This window comes from Eupeodes corollae, chromosome 2 (genome assembly GCF_945859685.1).
Source record: "Eupeodes corollae chromosome 2, idEupCoro1.1, whole genome shotgun sequence".
NCBI lineage: Eukaryota > Metazoa > Arthropoda > Insecta > Diptera > Syrphidae > Eupeodes > Eupeodes corollae.
In genome coordinates, this window is record NC_079148.1 from 98,867,008 (window position 1) to 98,890,843 (window position 23,836).

Sequence of the window (23,836 nt, forward strand, 5' to 3'; positions counted from 1 at the left end):
TGAATTTGTGCTTAACAGTACGTCCGAAATTGGGCGTTCCTAGTAGTCCGGGTATTACGGTTGAATTGTTTAAGGGGAGGAATGCAACTGGCTATTTCAATAGAGGATTGTTTATAAATATAAAGATAAAACAATGACGGGTATGAGACCTTGCAGCTCGCGGTGCTCAAGAGAAGCAAATGTTTCGGTGAGAGAACGATCTCCAACAATTTTTAGATCCCTTTTTTAAATTCTACCCAGAAGACTCAAGTATGTTATTAGAGCCCCAGCCCAAATATGAGAGTTATACTCAAGTTTTGGACGAATAAAAGATTTTGTAAATTATAGCCAGTTCAGAAGGGGTAAAACACTTCTTGCATCGTCGGAGAAAACCTAAACCCTTAGCAGGATTTTTAGCGATGTCAAATATGTGATCACTCCACCGTAAGTGGTTTGTTATGCATATACCTTGGACTGATAGCTGTTCAGTCTCTTCGATGCAAGTACCACCCATGAATAGTGGCATTGGGGAAGGAGGAGACAGCATTGTGTTTTCGAAGCATTAAATTCTACACGGTTTTTGAATCCCCATTGAACAATTCTGTGAAGATCAGAATTTATTAAGCTTATCATACGCTGCCGTTGGTAGTCCACATCCGAAGAACAAGAACGAGAATCTAAAAACGAATATGAAAAGCGGAGGGTACTGTCATCAGCGAAACAATGTAGTGGGTTAGAAGTTTCAGACAAAAGATCATTTATGAATATAAGGAAGAGAGTTGGAGACAAAACAGAGCCCTGGGGCACACCAACGTTTATATTGTGGATATAAGATTTGAACCTGTCCAACACTCCTTGAACTGAATGGTCTGAAAGGTAATGTCTAACCCAACAAAGAAGAGATTCATCAATTCCAAAAGCACGCATTTTCGATAAGAGAGCTTGATGTCAAATTCTGTCAAATGCCCTTGAAATATCAAGCGGAATAATCTTACTTTCTGCAAAACGATGTAACGATTTGTTTCACTGTTCGGTGAGATAAACCATGAGACCTATTGCAACGAACGCCATACCGGTCTTTAAGAAGCTTCCGTTCTTCAAGATATTTCTCTACAGTGCCGCTAGAGTTTTTTTTATAAACTATAATAAAAAAAATTAAGACATTTTTTTTAGAATTTAATGAACTTTAATTTTATGAAACAAAATTTTTTGAAACGACAAATAGTGTTCAAGACAAACGTGAAATACTCAAAAAAACTCATGTTTCTCTTAACTGCCGCTAGAGCTCACTTCGGATTCTTGGGGACTTTTTTTTAGGTCACCGCCAGACATCCCTTAGAAAGTGTGACAACTTTTAAAACTGTTGGATTTTTTTGAGATGAAAACCTTTATATATCCTTATTCTTAAGCATATAAATATTATTAAATTTTAATGAAGAAATAAAGAATAATACTCAAACAAATTTTGGGACTAATTTATATTTAATTTGTTTTATAGATGAATTAAGAAGTGAAGGAAAGGGCTTCGTTAGTAGAGTAGGTTTTAACTGTCTGTAGATCTTCATACGCAACAGATGGAGTTATATTTGTTGATATCAACTTTTTGTAAAACAACAAACAAATATTACAGCTTAAGTTTATTTCAGTATAATTAAACAACTAAGTCGAATCAGTAAAAACAAAAATATATTTTTATTTAATTTTATAAATAATTAAAAAAATTATTCCAAAGACCCGCATACAGAACAAAAATATCGATGTTATGCTTAGCGAAGTTGAGAACAAGAATGAGAATTAATTTTTGATTTTTTCTTATTTTCATCTTTTTTTGAAAAATTGCTGGGATACTTTTCAGATTTTATTCTAACTTTGAACTACAATTAATACTCAGTCGCCACTAAATTTTATAGAACTATATAAAAATTTAAAAAATGTATATATAAAAAATAAAAATGAAGTATGTTGTGGCCTCAGCTCATTGGAAAAACACACAAGTAATTAAGTTAGCTATGTTGGACAATACTCTACGAACACAACCATTGACCCACAAGTTGATATAAAGAGTACCAACGTTATGAAATCAAAAACTCCAAAAAAATTGATTTCCATACTCTACTAAAAGTCAAATCTCTATCAGCAGCATTATTCAATTATTATTACAGTAGCAAGATTTTTATGTTTAAAAATTGGTACAACTGAAACTGTCAGAATAATAATACAAAAACAAAAATAGAATAAAGTTTTCTGAAAATCAAAAGTTAAAATTAAATTCAGCAAAAAAAAGTAACTAAAACAGATAAAATGGATAATTTGCAGGAATAAATTGTAAGAAAACATCTGGAAATTGAAATGTTGGCCGTCGATTTCAAAGTTTTAACCAAACAATTTTACATAAAATAAAAACTTCAAGAAAGGGTTTGTTTGTAGACTACTACATTAATATCAATTCTTTATAAGCTTTATTCGACTCGATTTCGATTGTTAATCGGAGTCGAGTCAAAACTTGTGAAGAAAAACATGTGTGGAGGAGTTGTTTTTACAGATTTGCATTATGGTCTCTTTATTTGCATGTTTGTGTACAAAATATATAGTTTTGTTTTAATCAAATTAAAAAAAATTGCACATGGAATAAGTAGCATATTCTTGTATGGTGTTGAACTATTCAGTTCTTCATTATTTAACACGAATCAAACTTGTACTTCGTAAAAAACATCGAAACACCATTTGCATTTTAGAAAATGCTGTCAAACTTAATCATTTTTAAATCTTCTTGTTTAAAGATTTATTTAATCTAAACTAAGATAAACCCTTGTTGAAACATAGCAAAATTTAATTATCTTTTTTATTGTTTGCTGTTGCGAAATAAAACCAGTTAGTCCATTTTCATTAACAAAACTAAATGAAGTCAACAGTACTGTTATTGATTATTTTCCCCAATGGAAAACACATAATTTTAAATACACAACTGCTCAACGAACACAGCCATCGAGTTACAAATGCAATATCAATCGTACCAACATTTGAGAACGAAATCACATAAGATCCATTCGAGACTCGTATAAATGTCTAAAACCCATCCTATTAAGATTCTACTTTAACTTTTATCGGTAGTATTCGTACTACGGGTATTGTTTTTGTTATTCGAATAAAATTCTACTATTCTTTTGATAGATTTTGCAACAAATTATTATTCATATAAATTTTTACTGTACTACGGTTTACTTTTACAAAAAAAAAACACTAATATTGATAAAAATATTAACAAACAAAAAATTGTCCTATAATATTATACGTGGTCTACGTTTTTTTGAAAATCTGATTGAACTTAACTAACGCCCGTTATTTCATATTTTTAAATTTGAAAGTCAAATAAATAATTTTGGATCGGCCGCAAGAGTGCGTTACAAATCCATCACTTGGGCAAAACCACTTTTGCAAGCTTTTGCTGCTTGTATGGAGGGACTAATTTAAGCCACCTTGCTTGTACATCCTGATCCGACACTCGAATGGGAACTTTTACCGATGCATTAGACTGTGCCATGGGTGCAGTCCTACAACAGAAAACATCAGTCGGTTGGCAGCCACTGCCATATTTTGTAAAGAGCTTCAACAATTCTCAACCTATTCTCAATTCTCAAGCTAGAATTTTACCATTTTTACGGACCATAAACCGTTAGTGTTTGCCTTTAAACAAAAGCCCGAAAAAGCATCACTTCGACAGTTTAAATGTCTTGATCTCATTGGTCAATTTTCAACTGACATCCATCACATTGGTGGAACGAAAAACATAGTAGCAGATACGTTGTCAAGAGTTGAAGGCATCATTAAGTCAGTGAAATATGAAGAGCTCGCAATGTCTCAAACAGGATAGAGAATTTATAAACATTATTAAATCTGCTTCTGCATTACAGGTTTTAAAAGTTCCGCTTCCTAACTCTCAATTGCAAATATTTTGTGATGTCTTACAGAGTGTTGTTAGGCCGTTTGTAACAAAACCTTTTCGCAATCAAGAATCCCCGCACAAATTAGGTCATCCTGGAACAAACGCTTCAGTTAAATTGGTTTCATCAAAATTCGTCTGGCCTTCAATGTGAAAAGACTGCAGAGCATGGGCAAAGTCATGCATTTCGTGCCAACGAAGATAACTCGTCATAAGTCATCCTCTGTTGGAAACTTTGAACAACCATCGTCGAGGTTAGAGCAAATACATGTTGACTTCGTTGCACCACTGCCATATTCACGAGGATTGAAATATTGTCTCACTTTTGTCGATTGGTACTCGCGCTGGCCTGAAAATTACCTTTAAGACGATTCCACTGCTGAGAATCTTGCAAGAACACTCTTCGCTAATTGGATATCCCGTTTTGGAGTACAACTCATAGCTACATCTGACAGTGGCAGACAATTTTTGTCTGATCTATTTCAGGCATTGACAAAATTGTTTGGCATCAATCATCTGACGACCATCCTGTTCTAGTGGCATGGTTAAAAGGTTCCATCACCAATTGAAAGCCGCTATAGCGTGCCATGAATCACCAGCATGGGTCGATGAACTTCCCGTTGTACTTCTTGGACTCAGGACAGCATACAAAGAAGACTTACAAGCCACAGTAGCCGAAATGTTGTATAAAGAATCCATCAGAATCGCCGGTAAATTTTTGTCACCGCGAAAAAAAAGCATCAGTGATCCGACAACTTTTATCAACCAACTTCGACTTAATTTTGAAAATGTAAAACCAGTTTCAGCATCTCGTCACGGATCCAGAAAAATCTTTGTGTTCAAAGAACTATCTACATCATTCCACGTTTTTATCAGAAGAGATGCAGTTAAAATCGGACTACATTACCCGTCGTTAAAAGATCAAATAAATTCTTTGTTGTTAAGATCCGAGGAAAAAAGGTAACAGTTTCAATCGATCGTTTAAAACCGGCTTTTCTACTTTCAGACTAATAATCTCAGCTCAAAAATCATAAATCAATTTGATATTTGTCTACACTAAACTAAATTCGGATTGTAATTAAATTCAATTCACTATATAAAGGCGTGATTTTTAAGTTAAAGGTTTTAGGTATTTTTAGGAGAACCACCACCTTCAATTCTATGGTTTTTTTTATAATTTTCGATTGACACAAATTTAAACATTATCTAAACTACAATTTTAACTTAGTGAACTGAATTAGTATAAAACTAAATGTTGTGACCAAGATACTCGTAGTTCTTGACATAAATCTGAACAGGCCTATTATCATTCTAGAATAATCTGCCAGTAAAATAACACGTCTTTTGAATGCGATAAATTTATGATCAGAAACCAATTGTTTAAGTTCACATTTATAATAACTTTCTTAAATAAAATATTGTCACTTTGAAGTCTCTGTTTTCAGTTAATACACAGCAATAAACAATTTTTTCTAGCAGAAAAACTAATTACCCGATTGTTATGTTCAGAAAACAAGATGCGAAATATTCCAAAAAGAGCAAGAACTCTTTTAAGATTTCAAATTATTTTTAAAATGATTGATTTATCAAATGTTTGTTCTACTTTATGTAACTTAACTATTTGGAATAGTAGATTTTAAAAGTTCTAATCAAATCTAATCTCAAAATCTCAAACTTGAATGCATGCATATTTTGCTTGTTTTCCTCAAGTGGAGGTGGAATCAAAATTTAAGTAATAAGTAGAATACACTTTTTACCAAAGAGGTTCTTAAAAAAAAAGTGTCGCTATACGTATTTGTAAGTCAGTCAGTTTATTGACAGTAGTTCTTGAATTTTATTGAACGATTGTCCAAATTTCAATTAAGTTGGACGGAGTTCAGAATGAATTAAGAGGCAGACAAAATAATGTGGCCTGAGAAGTCTGAAATATATTTTATTTGTAAATAATTTTGACTCAATTTTCATATCTTTAAAGTTGATAAAATGAAGATCATTAGTTAAACAACGTGTATTTTTGTATGTTAAAATTTGTACTCTATAACGGTAGAGTGTAGTTGAACTAACAATTTACTAGGACTGTCCAAAATAAAGGGAACAAATCTTGAAGAACTTCAAATTTGCCACTAAAGCATTTTTTAAAAATAACTAATGATGTCTTTCAAATGTTTTAAAATTATGAATCATAAAACATTATTACTTTTTTCCTCTATTCTCTTTGTTACCTTAAATTCAAAAAAATAGTAAAACAAAAATTAGAGAGTGAAAGAATAAATGGTTCCCTAATAGTAACAGTCCTTGACATGGACCATTGCTTTCGCGGGGGGATTTATAATGCTGATGTGAATGCAGTCTTAACCCAAACTACGTGATGTCGTTAAACCACCACAATGTACCACTTACCTACCTAAAAATAAACTTTTAATACCTCAACCTACATTTAATGGGATAGAAAGAACTTTTTAATGATATCTAAAGGATTTTGTAAAGTTTATTCTCAGTAAAAAAAAAAAGAATGATAGTGATGATGCTTAAGTTTAAGGCCACGTTAAGTTCTGGGAAAATTGCTTTCGGATACTTGAAACATGACACTTAGAAGGCCAAAATCAAGAGCCTGATGTATTAAAAACAAAACAAAGCAAAACAACAAAATAAAAGTAGGTACCTAACCTACCTATAACCTACCTACTTTTATTTGTATGCCATCTTGAAAGTAAAAGAGTAAAGTTAACCTTCATTGGCTAAAAGCAAAATTAAAAAAAAAAGTAAAAACAGTTTAAGGTCAAAAAATACGTATTCAATTCACTTTCTATTATCCACGTCACCACATCATAAGCTCTACCTCAATATATCCATTAAAATTTTCTTTTCTAGAACCTATTGGATTTAACTCAGTGCTGTGCAAATAATTCCAATTAATATTTTTTCATATACAAACTAAGTTATTATTGAAAACCCAATGAAAGGCATCCATTTAAATGTTTCGGTCTCCAACCCCATTTCTCTCCATTTCGAATCTATATATCAGGTAAGTATTGTATATTGCATTTCAAATATACTCGTATATCCAGAGACCAAGTGGGCAAATTGCATCTCGCTATTATGGGTTTTTAGGTCAACAACTGCATTAAAGCAAACCAAAACACCCCATTTCCTACCTCAAAAAATCCTCAAAACAAAAAAAAAAATGGAAAAAAACTTTATAGAAAAAGGAAGGCACAGGTAAACGTGAGCTCAAGTGCGAACGATAAGCCAACAATTTTTTCCTAGGTATAGCAACCACCGACCAAGAACCCCCTTTGCCTCTTGTCCTCATATCACACAAGAGGAATAACCCAATTCCAATCTAGTGAATCCACAAAACTGATAAACTCGCAAAAATGATGAGAAAATCCCTCACATGTCCTTGCAAATGCGATGTATACGAGTATCTATGCCTATATAAGATATTATATCTTCTACTATCTATTTGTAAAATGAGGACGTCACCACTTATGTTTCATAGAAATTAAACTATCAGCAGATTAAGGCTTTATATTAACGTTAACGTTAACGTTGAACGACCTATAACTCCATTCCATTGTACTATAAAACGAGTAACGAACATACCCGTACCCGTTCTCGTGCCTATAACACCCACGCGTATTATACAGGCTTCAGTCAATGTCAAATTTATGAGAAAATATATACAAGTACGAACTATAGGACTATATAGCGTATGTAAAAGATTAAAGTTCGCGTATTTAAAAGTCCCAAATGAGAGCATCAGAGTTTATAGTTCACTTGTTACCAGGGCTGTCGTTTTCAGAACATTCAAAACAAAGGTATTGACAATTTTTAATACTTTCAATTGAGAGGACATTTTGTATGGCGTTACTCATAACATCGATAGGAAAATGTGCTGCCTAAATTGACTTAAAAAATCCTTACTTATGGCCAAACTTGACACTCATTATCAAACTGAGTTTTGCTGATAGGTTCAGGTTAGTTTAAAGACTTTTTGTTAAAAAAAAATTAACTAGACCCATATCTTATCTTCTTTTGAAATATTAAACTAATTAAACTAATTATTTAAAGTTTTTTTTCAATAATTGAAATGTTTAAAAATGCGATTGCTTTCTTGTTTTTCTTGCTTTGATTTTATAGGATTTAAGTTTGGTATCATTGCATTACTTGGCAATTTTGAAAAATGTTTTTGAAAGCAATCAGTAGAAAAGTAGCAATCAGCATAAATAAATATCAAAAGATTGATTGATGAACTAATTTCTTATAAGTGCAGTTAACTTTGAAAATCAAACTTACAATAAATTAATTGTACCAAATTTTTTTATTTCTAAGTTCGTTTTGAATCAATTTTGAAAAATCACATTAAAATTAAAACTAAAGAATGGATTTTGGAATTCATTTATACGGGGAATATTTTAGATTATAAACAGAACTTTTGCTTCCAATTGACAACGCTGTTTTCTGTAGATTCAGGGACTCTTATCAGAACAAATATTTAAAAGTTCTAACCGATTTGTTTTGTTTTTGAATTTAGAAGCAGATTTAAGTGACGCCCTGAATTTATTTCATTCAACTACAATTGAGTTTGCCTGCATTTTTCTTTTGATTATTATAAAAAATGTCATAAAATATCAGTAAGGATAAGTCCAAAAAAGCTCCACTGCATCCAGAAATTTCCTTGCAACAATTTTAAAGTGCGTTCTTTCATATTTAAAATAATGTTTTAATAATTTCGACTAGCCCAACTACAGAGGTATAAAATACATTAATGCTACGTTTCACTAGTATGCAAGATCTAGGTTCACCTTTATCTGTCACACACAGTGTGTAGCACGCAAGAGTCCTGAGTCCTCGAACAACGGATCCCACAATCCATGGCTCTTGGATCAGGTAAATGTCTTCCTCGTTTCTTGCCAGACGGAGAAGAAGTGAGGCCAAGGCCTTTATGGAGTGTTGGATATTAATCTGTACTGTAATTGTAGCATTTTGGCTACAATTAGCCAGATCAACCTCCACCACGGTTTTGTTCTGATCCTCTGAGTCTGAGGATAAACCCAAGAGTTCGTCCTCGCTCAGAAGGATCATGTTAAGGTCGTCCTCAGTTTTCATTAAGGATAGACTGTCTACGACTTTTGTAGAGGGTGGTGTCGCGATTGGAGAGGGCATGGGTGCATCATCACCCTCTGTTAGGAGAGAAGACGACGTCCCAGGCCCACCAACCGCTAGTTCACCTTCGGTTGTTTTTGGAGGTCCGCTTTCCGTGTTAACCTCATCTTTTTTATAGATTCGATTTTTAATGGATTCGGAGCCATAGTTTATAGAGCCCTCGATAAAGGCTAGAGAAGCCAAGGATTCTTTATTGAGTACTTTATTATAATTTATTTTAATAATTTATTTTATTCAACTACAATTGAGTTTGCCTGCATTTTTCTTTTGATTATTATAAAAAATTTCATAAAATGTCGGTAAGGATAAGTCCAAAAAAGCTCCACTGAATCCAGAAACGTCCTTGCAACAATTTTAAAGTGTTTCTTTCATATTCAAAATAATGTTTTTATAATTTCGATTAGCCTAGCTACAGTGGTATCTTTGTCACTGAAATGATGGAGTAAAAATACATAAATCCTACCTTTCACTAGTATGCAAGATCTAGGTTCACCTTTATCGGTCACACACAGTGTGTAGTACCCATGAGTCCTCGAACAACGGATCCCACAATCCATGGCTCTTGGATCAGGGCAATGTCTTCCTCGTTTCTTGCCAGACGGAGAAGAAGTGAGGCCAAGGCCTTTATGGAGTGTTGGATATTAATCTGTACTGTAATTGTAGCATTTTGGCTACAATTAGGCAGATCAACCTCCACCACGGTTTTGTTCCGATCCTCTGAGTCTGAGGATATACCCAAGAGTTCGTCCTCGCTCAGAAGGATCATGTTAAGGTCGTCCTCAGTTTTCATTAAGGATAGACTGTCTACGACTTTTGTAGAGGGTGGTGTCGCGATTGGAGAGGGCATGGGTGCATCATCACCCTCTGTTAGGAGAGAAGACGACGTCCCAGGCCCACCAACCGCTAGTTCACCTTCGGTTGTTTTTGGAGGTCCGCTTTCCGTGTTAACCTCATCTTTTTTATAGATTCGATTTTTAATGGATTCGGAGCCATAGTTTATAGAGCCCTCGATAAAGGCTAGAGAAGCCAAGGATTCTTTATTGAGTACCACAATGGCACTCGTATAAAGACTCTTCAATTCCTCTTGCTTTGCTATCTTCCAGTTATGCGTCGAAAGGGACGGGTTACAAACTCTGATCATCTCGAGAATGTCCTTGATACCAGCAGGTTCGATTGGAATCCAAATGCGGGCTCTAGGACTGCTAGGAATGTCTTCCATAGCGACAACCTCGAGCTTCGCACCTGGCCAAACTTCACCTAACCAGCTGACAGCGAGCTTGTATAACTCACAAGACCTCTGGTCGCCACAAACCATGAGTTTCACATGGCCTTGATGCCAACCTCCATCGCTTATGGAAGTAAGTGGCCCTGGAAGCTCTCCCAAAATGCTTAAAAAGCTTAACCTTGACCAACTGCCAACGATCAGCCGACATTGTGCCATCATCACCGCAACCACGACTTTGCCCTTCGCGACGTTACTGAAACTGGATTGTTTCTTGATGGGATTGAGGGGAATGCTGGTGTTGTGCATCCCAGGCCATTTTGGTGTCGGTACGGCCCTTCAAGAGACCTTTATCTTTTAGACGTAGAGTCTAAAGATACTTGTTGCAGCGGTTTGCTGCGGTGTCCTTTCAGCCCCCGATGATGCAACAGAGGCCTTTAGCATTTTCGCCGTTTGCCGCTTTCAACTGGTGATACTTTAGACATAGTTGTCCAAATCAATAAAGCCTTTCAAATATTAAATTTGATGCAGTGCAGAAAAGTGTTGCTGACGAGAGTCCATGAAAACCGTATTTTTCGACAGTAAATAAAGAAAACAAATTGATGTTTTGTGTATGTTTCATTATGCCTATTAAATTACGGTCAGTTGTTAAATTGAATTTTTAATAGTATTCAGCAGCAGACACATTTCGCGATAAATTCAAACGTTGCATAAAATTTGTAAAAAATGTTGTCGAATACTTGCACTGTTAATGTTAATGAAAATTAAGAAAAAATAGATAATTTATACTAAACTAATGGATGGTAATTTTTTTTTTAAATAATTCATCAGTGTCCGGTTTTCGAGAAATTATCTGTTTTGGCCGAAAACCTAAATCGAAAACTCAAGTTTGCCCATACATTTTTGGTAAACCACTAGTTTTCGTAAGCCACAAGTTTTATATAAAACCTCTCGAAAACTAGTAGCAATTCAAAGTTGAAGAAACAAACCTTTCGAAACATTCAGCGCCCAAATTAATGTAAACAAAACAGCTGATGGCTGCTGTCAAAACAAATATTTCATTTTGAAATAAATTTGGTCGTGCTAAGTAATATTATTTATACAATTTCCTTACAAAATAAGAATTATTGCTTTCTTTAATTTACAGAATATGGAAGAGAAAAAAAGGAAACTTTGAGGAAGCTGCGTGGCAACAAAAAAAACGTCGAGAATAAAAGCCCGGTGACTATTTGCGGCACTGGCAGTTCTTTTATGATCCTAAAGAGTTTTAAGCGCTCTTTGTTAAGCGAGGAATCGGAGTTCACTATGGCTATTGGCTCTACGACCTAAAGGACGAGGAAGACTTGCTCATAGTTCGTAATAAAGTTTCTAAGGGATGCGTCTTCGAATTCGTCGCCACAAACATGTTCGACGCTTTCGCTTACTACCTGGAGAAAGACTTTCCGGTAAATAAGTTCATTTGTAGAGGAGAATAAGTATGAAAGAAAAGGTGGATGCTTTGTCGCAGCGGGCTTGAAAAATTTGCGCCAAAACATTCAACAGATCCTCAGTCCCTTGGACAAGCCAGGCGAATCTTCAAAGGAAGAAACCAAAGAGATAGTCATGGAGAAATTGTAGCCCATCATAACAGCTTCAGTGATCGCTCTGAATGAGTGTGATTTTGGTACGAATCTGGAACTAGGAATTGACCTTTTCTGCTTCGACACTTCGCAACCCCGCCTTTAAGTTGCTCGGATAGCCACAACATATGGCGATTCTGAAGTTACATTTGGCCAGCAGAAGCAATAGCTCAGTATTTTGGATTGAATTTGTTGTGAAAGAAGAAGAAAATGTTTCAAATAAAATGAATTTTTATTGTAACAGTTTTGGTTGTTGATGATTCTATGACATATTTCCTATACAATTAGCTTCTCCTTAGTGAATTGTTCGGACCGGTTGAAGTAAACAAAGAGGATAGCTGCAGCCATGTCGTGAGCCTATTCCACGCGTGCCCAGATCTTCAGTTGAAACTCTTCTTCAATACGAGCTAGTGTTACGTTAAAATCAATTTGAATTGGTTAGAATTCATTTTATTTTCACAAATAATTTGAGAAGATCAAAAATTTGACAGCCGGTGTTAAATAAATTTAAATGTCACATGAAAACGTGTAAATGTTCGGTGTGATCGATTTTCGGGTTTTCGGAAACATTTTGCCGAAAACCCGGGTTTGGGTTTGGCGTGAAAAGGTTTAAGTTCAACAGGAGATAAAACAAATATCCTTAACGATGTTTATAATACACTTATTTAGATGTTTTGATAAATGTTTATATAATCTTCAAAGGGATTAAAATACAAATGAAAGTCAGACAGACTTTTTTAAATTAAAAAAAAGACTTAAACTATGAAATGTCAAAATTATTAGCCTCAAAAGAGTCCACTGTGAACAACGAATCTATTTTTATTGTATTTCCAAGCTTTACTAAATTTCCACCTGGTTGCCATCATAAGCAGACCTCTTAACTTCACATTCAAAATGATATTTCAGATTCATTTATTCAAAATTTTATAAACTGTTATTATTAAGCACTCAAAAAACATAATACTTAACTAACTTAATTCAAAAGCTTGAAATGAGTGCACAAATATTTTAATCCGGAACTCTCTTTTTTTTGGGAAATTTATAAATTTGTGGTTTTCGAAGTTTGCTTATGAGACCTACGATATTATGAACGTTCGTTTATACATTTTAATTATTTTAGCGACAAACTACGATGGTGTGAACAGTGGGACTTCCGATTTCCTTAAAGGCAACTCATTTTGACATCTTATCATTCGATCGTTTTGACAATTGATGGTTTATTTTTGAACAGATACATTTCTATCTATAATGTGCAACCTTTGTTTACAAACTAAAAGTTTTGGTTTTTGGTGAATTCATAGATTTAACATGAGACTTTTTTAGAATTAAAGTAATATTTCTTACGACTTTTTAAATGTGTTTACACTGCAAACATTTTTATATACAAACATTGACCTATGTAAGACCCAGTCAACCTAAGTAAGCTTTGATTTCATTCCCGATTGAAGAAGTTTTCTTTGAAAGGATCATATTTAAAGACAGAAATGTGTGTGCACATCCGGTAGCTCTGGTTTGGTATGTTGGCATTTAACACTTTGCCGTGTGCTCTTTAAGGAGGTGGTGGGTGCCTTGCTCTTAGAGAATTTCCCTCAAAGTCAATGCGCATGCAAAAGTTCAAACAAATTAGGGAGTAGTAGGTTGGTACGTTGGATGTTTTTTGTTTGCGGGAAGCGAGGGTATATCGACAAGCGGAATTCCCATTTATCCTTTTTACATAAGTTTGGATGTGTTTTTTTTTGTATTTTTTTGTTTCTAATTTTTTGTTTTTGTACAGGCGACACATTTTACTTGTTCTATTTTTTATGTCAGCACACACAAAAAGAAAAATGAGGCTAGATTTCCTTTAGTTTGAATGACAATTTCCGCTGATGATTTTGAATAAGTGCAGTCGAGCTTTTTTTATTGGATTACCGCAAGGTTGGGTTTTATAGTAGTTGGCAGACAAAGAAGTCCTTTAGCAGGAAAAAAAAGTTGATGATTTGTTAGAAGAAACAAAAAAAAAATTAAGAAATATATGTATTTTTTGTTCATTTAATTTTTGGTTAAAAATTGAATTAAGTATTCAATGTTGAAAATTGCCTTATAGAAAATATTCTGAAATGACTTTTACCGCCTCCGCACATAATTCCAATTTAAATCTGAAAATTTTCCACCTAAATTCAATTAGGAAACAATATATTTTTCGCAAATCGAAATCGACAATTTTTCTCATGCAAGGGTGGTTTTCCCTGCCCGTTTTTTTTTCTTTCTTTTTTTTTTTTAATTTTTCACGAAAAAAAGACAATTAATAGCCTGCAATTTATAGCACTCGTTCAGGCTTCACACATGGATTTCACACTTGAGCATTTTTTGATTGGAAAATATTTTCCATCTCATTTAATTTGAATGAAAAATAATACAAGAATTTTCTATACACTTTGCACTAAGATTTTTTTTCCCTTATACCGATAGCGACCCAGGAGGAATTTTTAACTCGGACCGAAATGTTCTATAAGCTGTGAAAAACTGAGGGCTGGTGTGCGCTTTTCAGACTCTGCGGAGGTGGAAAACTCATGTTGAAGGATACGCGAGTCGGGTCTCTTTTCTCCGAACGTGTGCGTTTGCCTGGAGCTTTCAGACGGTCGCGGTCGGTTTGTTAGTTTTTGAGTACAAAAAAGAATCTAATTTTAAACAGAATTTCAGAGGGTTTCTCTTTGTAAAAAAGTGCGCATACGCCGTGGTGTGCCGAGCACGAGGCAAAAAGCAAAGCGATAAGGTAATCGGCTCTTGTGCTAAATGATTCAGTGATTTGATTTGGGGGGATGAAAAACGTGGTTTTGTTTTGCACAGACAGATGGAGACTGTTTTGGATTAAGATGCGGCTCGCGTGTGTGTTGTATTTTTATTTTTATTTTTATTTTTTAATGTTTGTTTTTGTTGTTTATTTTTTTTACTCACAAGTCACAAGGTGGTTGCGTTTCTCTTAGATTTGTAGTTTTGTATCTTCAAAAAGTTCTCTTAAGTAAATTATGTAGGTACAAGTAGATGTTGATATTGTTTACATGCTCTTAAAAGAAGAAGGTTCATGGTACATCCTTAGAAATTATTGTGAAAACGTTTTCTTTTAATGACTGAAACAACATGTCTCGGACGTAGTTAAGATGTAATTTGTTAGACAAAAAACTCTGAAACTACTGAATTCTTTTGACAAGTTTGTTTGTTTGGTTATTGAGACAAGATTAGGAAACTCTTGAATAAGTGCGACTTTTCATGACTATTTTTGTGAAGTTTACATTTTTAAATTCATTTTTCTTTTTTAAATTAAACTAGAGCAAGCAATGCTAATCAGGTTGATAGGTCAGCAGAGGCTGTAAGCGAAATGTTTTAAGGCTATACTAACACTTTTGTGTGAAAAGAAGCGAAAAAGTAGATTAAGGGTAATTGAGGTGTATTAAGGGTATAGACTTTTCTTTTTGATAAAAAAAAGAATCCAAAATCAACTGGAAAATCTTTTCCTTATACATTGAAATGTGTGTTGATTTTGGATTTTAATTATTTTTAAAGGTTTTCAATTCAAAGCTGATAATAAAGACCATGGTTTTAGATTTTCTTTTCAAATATATATTGATACTTATGTATTTTGAACTATTTTTTAAAGCAAATATGCATGTATTCGTATTCAGGAAAGCCTTACATTATTTTAACATTGTACGTAAGAAGGATTTGTCAATCCTTGATTTTCAGCTTTAAAACTTTCAGAGATTAAAAGAGAATTTCTATCAAATTCATAATAATTATAACACTTTGTGTTTACAATTTTTAAATGAGGTAAGATTGTTTGCATAAATTAATTTAAATTCTGAAGCTGCATTAACGGGCACAAACACTCGCTTTTCTACTACTAACAAACGTACTTTTTATTGTGCTTTCGATGCCGTGAATTGTTGATCTTTATCAAGGGTAATTCTTTTAAAGAGAAGTGCTTTCTCAAATAAACCGTCCGGATTCAGCATAAAAACTGTAGGACACCTTCATCCCTGACATGGGCCGGCGTAAACAGCAATGTTTGAGGTCCGACAGAAACACTCAACAACTTTTTATGCTCACGTAAGATATTCTGGAACCTTATTTAACTTGATGCCCTCAATTTCTGTACCAATTTCCATCGATATGCACATTTTTCTTAGGTTTTATAAATTGTGTGTTCATTTTTACTAGACTAAAGCGTCTAAGTTAACTAATATAACATAACCAGGGAAAGCCCTTATGTGCTTTTCACGCACACATCAGCGCCGATGCTGGTGTTTTATTTTGTTTGTCGATTTATTGACCGTCAAGTGGACTGTTCATTGTGATTCCTATAAAGACATTTTTGAGTCCCAAAAAAACGTCTAGTTTCTTAGGTTATTTTTAAATCGAAAAGTTAATAATCTCGTTATGGCTCTTTGTTTTAGTTGTTTTGATTTTTGGTTTACTTTTGTTTTAATGGCTTTAACTTTTTCAAATTATATTATATTAAATTAGATTTCAGTTAAAACAAGAAATTCTGCTTTAAAACGGTTTATCCATTTTGCAGTTTCAAAAGTACAGGGTTGTAATTTGAGATTTGTCAAACTAAGTTGTTTAACCAATTTCTTATTTTTATAGTTGAAAGTTTGACATTTACAAAAATGGATTGCTTCACTATCGCACAACTCATACAATTTGTCGATTACTTGTTATTCTCAGGAATCAGGACTGTTTTATAGCACATAATGTCGTATTTTGCACTATTTTCATATAAAGTCCAGTTTACACAACAACTGAAGTTAGCTGACCATTTACAACGTCATAAATATGTCGACTAGGTGTTCGAACAAGAGGCACTGGACGGCGATTTTTCGAACACAATTTTCTTCAGCGTCGAATCACATTTCTTACGCGGTGAGTATGTTAATAACCAAAATTTTCGTAATTGGAGTTCTGAGAATCCTTAATCATTCAAGATCATGTGATTTAAATCCGCTTTACTTTTTTTTGTGGAGCTACACGAATACCATGTTTATGCAAACCTTTAATTTTTGAAAACTTAAAACCCAACATTCGAGATGAACAAATAAAAATGTCTGTGTCTTTGATACGAGAAAAAAAAATGTTGAGAAAATAATTAAATGAAAAAACATTCTACTTCTAAATTCTTTGTAGTTTGAACGTCTTTTTATCAATAAACCAATGCAAAAATACAAATAAGTAAGATTTGACGAAGAAACAAACTTGCAAAAGTAATTATGAACATAAGCTTTCACTTGTAGAATATTCTGACCAACTTTTGGCGAAGCATGTCACTTTCGTGAAATACAAAAATAAAATTGTAATCCAGAACGTTCGCTGAAACTACATCAAGGCAAAAAAAAGAACACACATTTTGCTAAAGTTTTCTTAGCTTGTTATTTCAAAATTTGTAAGTGAGAACGGACAAGTCCCAAAAAGATTGCCTAGCACTATATCAAACTAAAAATAAATTCTTAGGCAAACTTTGCTTCAATAATCTTCAAGAAGTCGAATATATTTCTAGAAGTAGCCTTAAAAGCTGTTTAGGGCTGAAACAAGACAATTCGTACATATCAATTATCGTAATCTTAATCATTCACTTTTTGGGAAGTTCAATACTGCAGTGTATCACAATGGCTCTACATTGATCTAAGTTTAGCTATAATATCATCAACCAATAGCCCAATAACCTAACCTAACCTAACATAGTCAAATAGACCACAGACATGTATGTATTACCTTGGCATCATTGTTAGTGTTTCGGACTGCCATGCTAAGGGAAAAGTAGCCGTTCGGGTTCAGCGTAATAACTATAGGTCCCCTCTATCCTTGACTTGACTTGTTGTAAGACACTAGGCCCTAGTTTCAACGGACTATTGCTCCACTTAATTTATTTAATTCCTATAGGAATTTAATCTAATCCGATTTTTCGAATTAAAAATGTAAACATTTCTCGTGGTTTCAAGGTCCTTAGATTCTAATTAAAAGATTTTTAAAGAGATGTCTGTGAGTGCGTATGCACATACGTTCGTTCGCGAAGCTTTTTTCGTCGTTCATATCTCAAGAACCAGAAGATATATACACATCAAATAGATGTTGTTATACAGGCAATAATGCAGAAAGAAAGAACTCTCAATCGAATTAAGTGGGAGGTTTAATAATTTAATAAATTTAATTTAAGAAAATGTTAATCCAAAATATCTCACGAACCAATAACACTAGCGACTTAAATAAAATTTTGTATTATATATTGTGACGTAATACAAATCCGATTTAGTTTTGAAAAACATTCAATTAAATAAATATGAATCAAACAAACTTAAAATATTAATAGTAGTATAAAATATATACGAACAAAATATTATTTAACCTCCAAAATAATTGTATGCAACGAAGAACAATGTTTTTGACAGCTTCTAAAATTTTGATAAAAATCGAATTGACAGTTTAAACAAAAAAATCTTTAAAAAAAAAAAACATTATAAAAACTTGGTAAAAACTGATTTTCGACTCAAATATCTTTTCAAAAATTAATAATATTGGCTTCAAACTCATTTTATCTTATAGAAAATATTGTGTTCGATATTCAGTAAAACTTTAATAGAAACCTAACAGCATGTTTTTTCATAATTAAAATCTACAATATAGTACGTCAAAAGATTAAAAATTGATATTTGATTCTCGATATCTCTTGAATAAGTGAAGGTTTTTTAAAATGATTTCATTATGTGCTACATTTTGTTGTTAACGTAAGATATTGTTTTTAGAAAAATGCAATCTATATTTGGTTACATAAGAAACACAAATTTTTTACGAAATGCTACTAAATTGGTAAAAATAGATTTTTCGACTAAAAACTCGTGAACAAAAATTGATTTTAAAATCCAACTATTCCAAAAAAACAAATAACTGTTAAGGAATGATTTTCGTCTTAAGACTTAAAATTATATATCTTACATAAAATATTGTGTTAAAGTCTTAAACAAGAAAGGATGGGAAGTTATCAGTGGTGGTAGCATCCCAGCCTCTTTTTTTATGTTTTAAAGGATGATTCGTTTAGCTATTATCTTTTTGGCAACACTGGTTTAAACAGCTAACGTACGTTTAATGTTTTGTTTCACTGTCAAACATCTTCAATTTGTTCTTTAATTTAACCGTGAATCGTCTTGCAAACGAACAACGCTTTAAAATTATTGAATTTTATTATCAAAATGCGTGCTCTATTAAGAAAGTTCAACGCGTGCTTCTTCCATTTTATGGTCAGTTTAATAGACCAACTAAAGCGGCTATTTGGGTTATTGTGACTTGATTTTGCACCAATTTTATATTGTTGGACATTAAACAACCAACACGCTTACATAGAGTGTGAACTGAAGAAAATATTGCAGCTGTATCGGCCAGTGTTAATGATGGCCATCAATTATCAATCCCTCACCATTCGCAGCAATTGGGCCTCTGTTATTCAACTACGTGGACAATTTTGCGGAAGGATTTAGGTGTGATGCCTTTCGAAATAAAGAATTACTGCAACGTAAAATTCTTGGTAATTGGTTTTGGAAAGTTGGCCGAAGATCCCCTTTTTTACCACAAAATTGTGTTAAGCGATTCAGCGATCAATGGGAGTGTAAATAAGGAGAATTGTCGGTTTTAGAGTGAATATCAGCCAGAACCATTGCAAGAGCTACCAATGCATCCAGAAAAAGTCACAGTTTGGTGCGGTTTATGGGCTGGTGGCATCATTGGGCCGTACTTCTTCAAAGATGATGCGAATCGTAACGTAATTGTGAATAGTGAGCGCTACAGTGAGAAGATATCCAACTTTTTGTTTGCCCAAAATGCAAGAGCTTGACTTGCATGTCATGTGGTTTCAACAAGACGGTGCCACATGCCACACAGCACGCGCAACAGTGGACTTATTGAGATGCGAGTTCGGTGAACGTTGTATTTCACGTTCGCGACCGGTCAATTGGCCGCCTAGATCGTGCCATTTTATGCATTTAGACTATTTTTTTTGGCTATGTTAAAGGTTATGTCTATACCTGCTTCAATTAACGCATTGGAAGGCAACATTGAAGCATTTATTCGTGAGATCCCCGCCGAAATATTGGAAAGAGTATGCCAAAATTGGACTAAACGGATAGACCATTTGAGGCGCAGTCAAGGTCAACACTTATTTGAAATAATCTTCAAACATAAAATTATATGGACCGTACTATCGATTCAAATAAGGATTTCATGCAATTTTCTGAATTGTATGCGTTTTTTTTGAAAAACTTTTCTATAGCTTTTAAAAAATCAACCTTTATAACCAAACTTGTGTATTGAAAAATTAATCATATATCATTTTAAATTTCGGGAAATGGTCCTGCATATTGACAACCTAGGTTGTGTGGTTAATTGCCTTTAGACTTTTCTTTAGAGCTACGTTACTCAAGAGTAGCTTAGAACAAATATTGTGCGGCCGTGTCATCAAAAAATTCGGTTTCTACATTATATACAAAATGAATCAAGTAAAATTTGTATACGGTGTACATTTTCTTCCTAAAAATGTCCTTAAAACTAAACATCTTGCTCTTTGTGTTTAATTTCACCTCAATCATAACTCAACAAATTTAGGTTTTCTTGTTACAATTTTCAGCACTAGTGGTTGCTCTTGTTCCTTTTTTTTTTTTTTTAAAATAAAATGACACATCAATCTGTAAATATAAATATTTTATTTCTTAGTTTTACGTACACATTTATTTAATAGTATTCATAAACTCAATACTTAAATATTATACAAATTACGGCAGTACTTTCCCATTTCGATTAAAGAAACAAAGGGACATTAAATGAAATCCCAAAACTATCCCAATTTGACGCTGCTGCTGGCCTATTTATATAAGTACACAAAATTAAATGTTCTTCTACTTAATTTTGTTTATCACTTTCTACACAATAAAATTTAATTTGAAAACTCCTACTAGATTTAATAACATACATATTTATAAGTCTACCTAATTTAACTTAATATACATGGAAACGCAAAAATAAAAAAATCAATATAAACTAACATTAAAATACGCATTGACAAAAAATGCATAAAGTGAGAACAAACACTGTGCGTAGGTGCGTGTTTTTGTATTATGTCGGGATAGTTTTGTATTAAAAGTTTTTTAATTTTATTTTGAGCGTTTAGTTTGACTGAACTTCACATACGAAGTAGGTTTCAAAACTACAAGGTGAGTCGTTCCATTTAAGACCCTTTCCATCTCGATTCCAAAGTTCCATGCAATTTTCTTCTTCTCCATTTTCATAGCGGAAATTGTTGGGTTCGCCCGCATTCCAATTTGTGAAGGTTATTGGCCGTCCATTAGCCATCCAAAAGAAATTACCCTCATCGGCTAAATCGGTGCCAGAAGTCCAAAAGTGCTCGTGTCCCAGACCTAAAACATAAATAGAAAAACAAAAATGCCATATCAGATACCGATACAATTTTAGAAATAAATAAAAAGTTGTGCAACTATAAAAAGTCAATAACCGTTTGAAAAAATAAAATTATCTACGACTTGTCGCAGATATACGAATACTCTACTAATGAACATTTTTTAAAGGAAAGACAATGCAATATGACTCCTTTTAGACACGAAATCCAGGCAGACATATTAATATCTATATACTTGTAGGATTGTATCTAGGTGCACTATAATAGTAGTTCATAATATAGTAGATGGGGAGTACCTGCATCTGAACTGAAACCACATTTGCTGCGGCATGTGTGATAGATAGTTTTTCCATAGAGAGCCGAGCGTTAAGCACGTCACCATTTGAATGGAAACATCACTGAATTAAGTCGCCACCATTTAAATAGACTTTGAAGTCATTTTCCACTCTTTAAAGCCGAGTTGAGCCCGAGCCAATGCATTGTAGTACAATGTACATTGCTGAACGGTTAGTGTAGAAGGAAAAAAAGACTTTTGTTTGCACTTCCGGGTGAACCACAAAATACTGCTCTGGTTCGACTGTAGAAGACGACGACGAGACGAACGTAGATGTGTATATTCCTTCTCAAGCAGAACGGTGACTTTGGAGTTGGAGTTGGCGGCATGCAACATGAGGCAGGAGTTAAATAATTTCATATATACGAGTTTCAGATGTCAGTGACTGAACGAGATACACTCTACCTAGAGAAGCATATCAGTATATGGCTTTGCTATTGGCAGTGTCGGATTGTCATAGGAGTTATAATTGTCATTACCAAAAAGGCCCAGTGCACTGTTTAGTGGACACTAAGGAATTCGACAGGAAAAGTGAGTTTCGATTACACTTGGTTTTTCAATGGGTTTTGGTGGCCTTAATTTAAATCTGACTTCAAAGATATCAATTTTTAAAATTAAAAAACAAAACACGTATATTAAATTTATGAAGAAGCTTTTTTCAATAAAAATATTTGATGGTTTTCCAAATCGATAGTCAATGTAAATGTTCAAATTACGGCAGATCCTGGAAAAACCCAAGAACATCAAATCGATACCCACTATATTTTCATCGATTTCAAGGCTTCATATGACAGTATCTACAGGGACGAGCTGTATAGAGCCATGTCTTGTTTCGGCATCCCTGCCAAACTCGTCCGTTTGTGCAGGATGACCATGGAGAATTCAAGCTGATCCAAAAAGGTTGGAAACAACTAAACAGAACCTTTCGATGTCAAAAAAGGTTTTAGACAAGGTGATGCGCTGTCATGCGATTCTTTTTTAACAACGTACTTGAAAGACACAATAGAAGCACTATCTTTCAAAAGTCTGTCCAATTACTAGCATATATTGATGACATTGACATAATCGGAAGAACTCAATGTGATGTCAATGGGGTTTTTATGAGTATAGAGGCAGGGGTGGCAAAAATGGGTCTTAGGGTTAATGAAGGCAAAACAAAGCGCATGCTGTCGTTAAGAAAGGACTTACAACACCGACGTCTCGGTTAAAAACTCACCATTGACAGACGTAACTTTGAAATAGTCAAGGACTTTGTCTACCTAGACACCGGTATTAACAGAGAAAACAAAGCTGAGATCAAACGAAGAATAACTCTTGCTAACCGCTGTTTCTTTTTGGTAAGAAAGCAGTTGAGTAGCAAAGCCCTCTCTCGTGGGACCAAAGTGTCGCTATATAAGACCCTCATCATACCCGTCCTGCTATACGGTGCAGAAGCATGGACTGTGACAAAAGCGGATGAAAGCACCTTGGGTCGTTTCGTGAGAAAAGTTCTTCGTGCGAAGAAGGGGATTAGAGGAGAAGATGGAACGACGAACTGAACGGGCTGTACAGCGACGTTGACTTAGCCAGAAGGGTAAAAGTCCAACCACTAAGATGGCTGGTTCACGTAGAGCGCATGGCAACCAATGCTCCGGCCCGGAAAGTCTTCGAATACACACCCACAGGACAGCGCAGTAGAGGAAGACCACGGATCAGATGGCGCTCATAAGTGGAAAGTGACCAAACCCAACTTGGAGACATCTAGCTAGGGACCGAGCTAGATGGAGAAGTTCGTTGGGTAAGGCCCTAGTTCACACAAGACTAAAGCGCCACCTTAAGTAATTAATATTGAAAACGGATATTGTTACAACTTGAACAAATATTTAGAATTTGAGTTTTGGTTTGAAATCAGGACTAAAAATTAAGTCCAAGACGTGTTTTTCAAAACTATTAAAATATGAAATTCAAATTTTTCTCAAAACTTCATATAGATTCATAACTAATAAGAATTTCCAGAAACTAAGTAAGATACTAAAATGCTTTAAATTGTAGCTAAAAGAAAAAGATTTTTACTTTTCAAAATCATTATACAATTTATTGTTAAGAAATATTTTGAGTTATAATTCAGGCTTAAAAACCCGTTCTTGTTTGTTTATATTAT

General features: G+C 33.9%; 2 protein-coding genes across 4 annotated transcripts in view; both read right to left on the reverse strand.

Moving 5' to 3' along the window:
* Positions 1-15,043, reverse strand: part of LOC129946181 (uncharacterized) — a 54,660-nt gene extending 39,617 nt beyond the window's left edge. For all 3 annotated transcript variants that reach the window (XM_056056265.1, XM_056056266.1, XM_056056267.1), the window contains exon 1: positions 14,040-15,043. The gene's annotated coding sequence lies outside the window, so the exon portion shown is untranslated. The remainder of the gene's footprint in view (positions 1-14,039) is intronic.
* A 5,590-nt stretch (positions 15,044-20,633) lies between these two features.
* The window catches only part of LOC129946449 (uncharacterized), a 99,353-nt gene continuing 96,150 nt past the window's right edge, over positions 20,634-23,836 (reverse strand). Inside the window, exon 5 of the mRNA XM_056056632.1 lies at positions 20,634-21,363. Within this exon, the coding sequence (XP_055912607.1) occupies positions 21,113-21,363 (251 nt within the window). The 3' untranslated portion in view covers positions 20,634-21,112. The remainder of the gene's footprint in view (positions 21,364-23,836) is intronic.